The sequence below is a fragment of the Peromyscus eremicus genome, chromosome 8a, assembly GCF_949786415.1.
Source record: "Peromyscus eremicus chromosome 8a, PerEre_H2_v1, whole genome shotgun sequence".
Taxonomy (NCBI): Eukaryota; Metazoa; Chordata; class Mammalia; order Rodentia; family Cricetidae; genus Peromyscus; species Peromyscus eremicus.
This window is the reverse complement of record NC_081423.1, coordinates 28,614,112-28,621,398: the sequence shown is the minus strand read 5'-3', so window position 1 is coordinate 28,621,398 and position 7,287 is coordinate 28,614,112. Positions and strand designations below refer to the sequence as shown.

Below are 7,287 nucleotides of genomic sequence, written 5' to 3'. Positions count from 1 at the left end.
AATAATTTTATGGTTGGGTGTTACCAGAAAATAAAGAACTATATTATATAGTCCTGGCATTAGGAAAAGTTGAGAACCCTATTCTGGAAGATTCCAATATCATGGAAGTTCTATCCATTTTGTTATATTTGCTTACCCATTCTTTATTGCTTGGAGGAAATTTTATTTTTCTGTCTCATACTTCCTTTTTTCTTTTTACTTTGCTCTCTTTTTCTCAAATCCCAAACCCCACAAAGAGTATACATATTGTGGAAAAGATTTCTTAAACCACAAGAGTGATGTAACTCAAGGCCTCTCCTTTCCCCCTCACACACATAGAATATTGGATATGAGCACGATTTTTAAAAATTGGTTTGCAAATGTGATGAAAAGTGTGTCCTTTTCACCAGAACAAAACTGTCCCTAGTACAGAAGCTTCCTTCCTCGTGTGCTTCATTCCCAAAGATGAGGAAATCTGTGCATTGAGCCACAACCTCCCACCAAGCAGGGCATGAGGGGAGCTGTGGATTAGAAAGGCCTTCCATGCATGCTTAGGATGGGTTGACTGGTCTCTGTTCAGGCTCCCGGGACTATAGCTCAGGACACGGCTTGTGTTTGAATGGGCAGTAGTCCAGTAAGACGTGCTTGCCATACAGCTGATGGGGGGTGGGGGGCTTTTGCCATGGTAAGGGTTTGAGTTGGACCATTCTCAGCTGGTTGCCATCAATTACTCAGGGTTAGTTCTTGGCCAGAGGTCTTCTGTTCCACAAAGTATGTCATTCTGTGTTCACAGAAATGGAGTTTACAGTCCTGCCACTAAATTAAAACTGGTTCCTCCAAATTAAAAGCAGACAGGACAGATGTGAAGGGAAGAAATGGAGACGCACATCTTTTGTGAATCAGCTAATCATGGTGCCAGGACTTGAAATCAGTTTTTCCTGTAGTGGCCTCAACTGTGCCACACCTATGTAAGCTATGCTGAACAAGAGTGGAATTCCCATTTTACCACACATTTCTTTCCTTTTGCCCTGTGGAGAAGGATAAAGAGCTTTGTTTGGCCTAGACTCCAAAGCACTTGGTGTGTGCATATGTGTGTGGTGGTGGTGGTGGTGGTGGTGGCTATATATGTGTGGGGGTGGGTGGTGTGTGTGTATGTGTGTGCAATTATAAATGCATGTGTGTATGGAAGCTAGAGGTTGACGTCAGCTGTCTTACTCTTCATTTTGCTGAGACAGGTTTTCTCACTGAACATGGAGCTCACAGATAGGACTAGACTAGAAGGTCAGTAAGATGCAGAAGTCTTCCTATTGCTACCTCTCCAGTTCTGGGCGTATAAAAGCTTGAAGCTGCACCTGATTTTATATGTGGGTACCAGGGATCTGAATTCAGGTTTTCACATCATCCTCAATGTCTGGCCTCATATTTCCATGTTATGAAAGCTTGGGGCCTGGCGAGATGGCTCACTTGGTAAGCTGCCTGTATGGCTGAACATTATCCAACAGTTATCTTTAATTCTCAGCTGAAGTGCAATTTCCTAAGAAATGGATTCCTGTCACTCTACTCTTGAGTCAAGTACCTCGGTTAGATGCCTCTCATAACCTACTCTGCCTTGTTCTTCAATGCCATATCCCAGTTAGTTGTTATGCTTTATGTATATAGTACTTTGATACATTCATGTTTCTTAATAGACTTTCAAATTAAATGGCCCTCTACCTCATCATTGGCTCGCCAGAATTGATGCTAATGAGGTACTATGGTAACCACCCTTTAAGAGTGCCCAGTGAGTCCACTTCTCAATAACAATCCTCTTATGTAATACCATCTCCATAAGTGTGAGCCTGATTTATCAGTAACTAAGTGACTTGGACACTTTGATCATCTTCTCTGTCTTTTTTCTCATGACTTTCTCTTAGGGGAGACCAGTGATTGTCTCACAATGATGTCATCCACTTGGCAAGGAAGCAAGGCTTCTTGTCAACAGCCATGCCAGAGAGCTCATCTGTACATTGAACTCTCAGATGACCACACCTCCAGTCCATGTATTGATAGTTAGTTGCCTTGTTATGGAATTCTGGTTGTGTGGTAATAAATGTTTATTGTTTTAAGTGACCAAATTTTGAGAGAAATATGTTATGGAGAAATAGAAAACAAGTTACTCTGTGTAGAACCCACGAGTAGCAAATGATAAGTTTTAAAAAAACAACAGTAGGTAAAAGAATATATGCCATAGGCTTACCATAAATAAAGATATCAGCCTATATTTATGAATAATTACTAGAAAATACATGTTGTGTGGGCTTAATGTTTGCATCTCCTTCAAAAGTTCTAGCTCCCAATATGGTGGTGTTTTCAGTCTTCAGAAGATAACCTGGTTTAGATCACTTCAAGAAGGTGAATCCCTCATGATGAAATGGATATTCTTACAGGAAGAGAATGGCAGTTTTTTTTCCTTTTCCTACACTTATGCACCAAGGAAAGGCTGCATTGAACAATAAACCATTTGTCTACTAATCCCAACAGTAGAACCCCACCAGGAACCATATCTGCCACCTCCTTGACCATGGAGTCCTCACTCTCTAGAACTGTGAGAAGTTAATGTCTGTTAGAGCCCCGCTGCACCCCATTCCACCCCACCCCCACCCCACCTCCACATCACTCCCACCCCAGTTTCTAGCATTTTGCTCTAGAAGCTCAAGGAGACTAGAACTGTTTACATTCAAATCTGAGTGCTCAAAACCCCAGCAAAATACAGCATGACCTGTGTTTGGCTGGTGGGGAAACTTGAGTCCAAAGATAATAGAGATGAAGAGTAAGCCTGTGTAATGCTGAAGCAGGAAAAATAATCAAATGAAATTGCCACATGGCTGTGCAGAGAATTTGCTCATCTGCTCAAAGGAAACCCAAGTTGTTTTGGGACCCAAAGCCAGAAGTAACTGAATAGATTAACTATATTGAGGAGCCATACCATTTCAATTTCAAGGTATTCAGGAGTTTAACTATTGATGCACGTTGAAAATTTAATTGAAGTGAAATTCACATACAAAAATAATCACTTTAATGTGTGTTGATTGGTAGCATTTTGTGACTTTATCCACAGTGTCAACCATCATGTCCAATTATTCTCAAAGTACATGGATTTGGGGAGGGATGCAGAGTTAAGTTTTCACACTCCTCAGTTCACAACACCTTGATGTCCTCACCAGGGCACTGTCCTTCCCTCAAGTCACATTAATTGTTTTGTTTTGCTTGGCAGTGCTGGGAATCAACCCCAGGATCTTGCACATGCTAGGCAAATGCTTTATCACTAAGCTACGTATCCACTCTCAACTCACTATTGATTCTCCTCCATCCATCCTTCTGAATCTCTTCCCCAACCATGCAAACATATAATGTCTACTTTCTTGTTTACATGTGCGTTGTTTTATAAAATCCTCATGTACTTTCCAACCACGATCTTTCCTTTCTCCCTCAGTGTAAGACAGTAACAGGTTTACACAGCCCTCTGTTGTAAAGGAGGCAGCTTTGCTCCAATAGAAAAGTCACAAACTGGCTATGAGCACTATTTCCAAACCAGGGGTCCGCATATACCAGGCAGGGCTCAGTCCAGCACTCAGCATGTTTCATACCCATTACCAAAGCTTATTGGACTTATTCACATACATTTGCTTACATACTGAGTGTGGCTTTGTCTCACTGTGCTGGCCAAGCTGAAGAGCTGTGACAAAGCCTGTAGGGTCAGCAGAGCCCCAGATATTTGCAAGTTTGCTTTTTACCGAAAGAGTTACTGAGCCAAACTCAAAACCATGATCTGTCATCTTTTCCTCTGCATGGCCATATGCAGATCACTTCATATTCTGAGCCTTAACATCTGCTTGACTCCCTCTTACTAAAACAGAGTTTTGACATGGTTGAAGGAGGGAATCAACTCTTACAAGTTGTCCTCTGCTGACCTCACTTGCGGTGTGGCACACACATGGCCCTCTCCCATACGTACATACAATAGAGTTTTGATTTCTGTGGGATTTCCCCTTTCTTTTCATCTGCCTAGAGCAAGATATTGCAGTTTTAAAATAAAATATGTATGGGCAAGTCCAGTGTATGAGATACAATGGTGAAGTTTCTCTTGTAGAAACAGATTGTGTACTGTGGCAGAATTCTGCCTGCTCGCTCAGACTGACTGCGTCACTGCATTAGCCTCTGAGGTGCCATATTGATCTACTCTGGAAACTCTGGAAGGAACAACATGCCCCTTAGACACTGTTAGGATCTCACCCTTCTGGAGCAGCTTGTTATTTGGTAGTGCAAGAAGGATGGATTTTGGAATCAGTTCGATTTCCAACTCTGACATTTGCTGTGTGACCTGCTTCAGCTGCTTAACCCCTGTACACCCCAATGTCATCTTGTGAGACATATTTACCCTGATATTACATGCTGCACATAAGGAAAAAAGGTAAGATGGGTGGAGAAACACTAATCAGAAATGCCTGAGGTTAGCTGTGAACAAATTAATAATTTATTTAATTATTTATTTTATATTTTTGAGATTATGATTACATCATTCTCCTCCTTCTCTTTCCTCCCTATAAGCCCTCTTATAAACCCCTACCTGCTCTTTTTCAAATTCACGGTCTCTTTTTTTCATTAATTGTTGTTTTATATATATATATATATATATATATATATATATATATACACATATATATGTATATATATATATGTGTATGTATATATATAAGTACAACCTGCTCATCCTCTATTATGTTACTTTTATGTATGCTTCCCCAGCATGACTGTCTAAACATGAGGTGAACAGGAGAAAACAATAGGCATATGTTTGTGTATGTGTATGTAATGTGGACGGGGGAATCCTAGAAGACTTCAATCCCACACAAAGAACTGCAGGCAACCAAGGAATGCTGAGAGTAGGAGAAAGAAAGTCTTCTCCAGAGAGAGCACAACCATAGGCTAGTCAATAAATACCAGGGTCCGCTGGTGGAGGCCGGAAATGGCCGTTCTTGGGCTGCTGGAGAGTTGTTAAGTCGGTGGGAGCAGTCGGCGGCGGGGCTTCGCGGAGACACCCTTTATTCTCGCGGCTGAGCAGGGATTTAACCATCACCATGTTGAGCAAAAGGGCAAAGACCAAGACCACCAAGAAGCACCCTCAGCGCGCAACATCCAATGTGTTCGCCATGTTTGACCAGTCCCAGATCCAAGAGTTCAAAGAGGCCTTCAACATGATCGACCAGAACCGGGATGGCTTCATCGACAAGGAAGACTTGCACGACATGCTTGCTTCAATGGGAAAAAATCCAACTGATGAATATCTGGATGCCATGATGAATGAGGCCCCAGGCCCCATCAACTTCACCATGTTCCTCACCATGTTTGGAGAGAAGCTGCATGGCACAGATCCCAAAGATGTCATCAGAAACGCCTTCGCTTGCTTTGATGAGGAAGCAACGGGCACCATCCAGGAGGATTACCTGAGGGAGCTGCTGACCACCATGGGCGATCGGTTCACAGATGAGGAAGTGGATAAGCTGTACAGGGAGGCCCCCACTGACAAAAAGGGGAATTTCAACTACATCGAGTTCACACGCATCCTCAAGCACGGAGCAAAAGAAAAGGACGACTTAAGAGCTCCAAATTCCAGCCAAATGTTCCCTGTTGCCACTTGGGGTATTTCTGAGATCTTCCTCCTAGAACCTGTTACATGCCCTAGCTTACTGCTTTTCCCCTTCTTGTTTTGTATTTATATAATCTCAGCCTCTTTGGGCCACATGTACCTTTATAATCAGACTGGAAATGGGACTTTCTGTCATTATCTGACTAGAAAGTATGGTAATTAACTTACAGGCAGTCTTGTCCCTCCTGTGTATAACTGCAGCCCACACAACAGAATCAATATATTTTTTCAGAGAAAGTTATCCACTCAATTTTTTCTGAATGATAATTGAACTTTCTGATTAAAAAAAAATACCAAATGGCTGGATTTTATTTTATTTTTTTCTCTGATTTAGAAGATATTTGCAGCTACATGGTGAGACATCTTGGAAATGGGACCAGCTAATTTGTGCTTCATGGCTATTTTACACATGTCACCTGAGGATAACTTCAGTACAGGCTGTTGGGTGCAGGTCCGTTTTGTCCCGTGACCCCAGCCAGGTGGTCAGGTGTGGAATTTTCTACTTGGGGACCTCATGTCAAGCTCAAGAAGATTCAGATTTTGAATTTCAGGTTTTTACTTTTTAAATCAGAGCTGTTACACTTGGGTTTTTAAAATCATTAACATTGCATCCAAAGTAGGAACTACAAAAGAATTGAAAGGAATATTAATACAAGGAATTCCACATGATGCTTTATTTGTATGCCTTATTCCTGGATCCCCACACATTGTATAAGATTTTTGAGTTCAGATATTCACTTTTCTTCTTCCCTGTTTGGATATTGCCACTTAGGCCAGAGAGAGCAATCTTGTGTTGTTGCTGTCATTGGAAATCTGCTACTGCTGTGATATGATTTGGGGACACTTCACACATATTTATCCTTGTCTCAAAATAACAATGTCTACAGAAGCCAGCTCAACATTGGGCAGCTACCATTAACAGTTAGCAGATTGCAGGGCCAGGACATTATAGCCACTGAAAGTCCCAGGCTGAATAACATGTTGACCATTGTCTTCTGCATGAGTAGCCTGGATTAATCAATGTATCAGGTTTGTTTTTAAAGGAAAGAGACATAGATAAGCCTTATAAAACATTTACAACATGTATAACAACTTATTGAAAATAGATGTCAACCTCAGAGGCCCTAAGAGAAGAGTCAAGAGGCCCCTTGACCAGATGTCAACCTCAGATCAGTTGGGTTTCTCCTCATTCAGGCTATATGAATTAGCAACAGTTTCCTAACCTCCCTGACATTCTATTTGCTTTTCCAAAATCAAGGCTGAAATGGACTGACTCATGGGTTATTGTGAGCATCAATATCTAGCCCATGTTCTGCATTGGAAGAGGCAATTGATTAAAGCTTCTCTTCTGAATGAGTTGGCAGAGGGTCACAGCAGACACGGAGAGTGCATCACATATTATTACCTAACCTTGCAACCAATATTTGGGTTAGGGATCTGATTGAGGGCAAGATAAAGGGGGGGCACAAAAGTAGGGATACATTGGTAACAGTGAGAAACTAAGGTACTGTGTGTGGTGGTTTAAGTGATAAACGCACACCATAGGCTCAGAGATCTAAGTATGTGGCCCCAGCTAGTGGTGCTGTTTGGGGAAGTTGTGGAAGCTTTAGGAGAAGCAGCCT

General features: G+C 41.8%; 1 protein-coding gene across 1 annotated transcript; it reads left to right on the top strand.

Annotated features, from left to right (window-relative positions):
• The first annotated feature begins 5,007 nt into the window (after window positions 1–5,007).
• LOC131915965 (myosin regulatory light polypeptide 9-like) lies at window positions 5,008–5,862 on the top strand. The gene has a single exon (XM_059269264.1). It carries the CDS (start codon window positions 5,097–5,099, stop codon window positions 5,826–5,828), a length of 732 nt encoding a protein of 243 aa, XP_059125247.1. The 5' UTR covers window positions 5,008–5,096; the 3' UTR covers window positions 5,829–5,862.
• The last annotated feature ends 1,425 nt before the right edge of the window (window positions 5,863–7,287 follow it).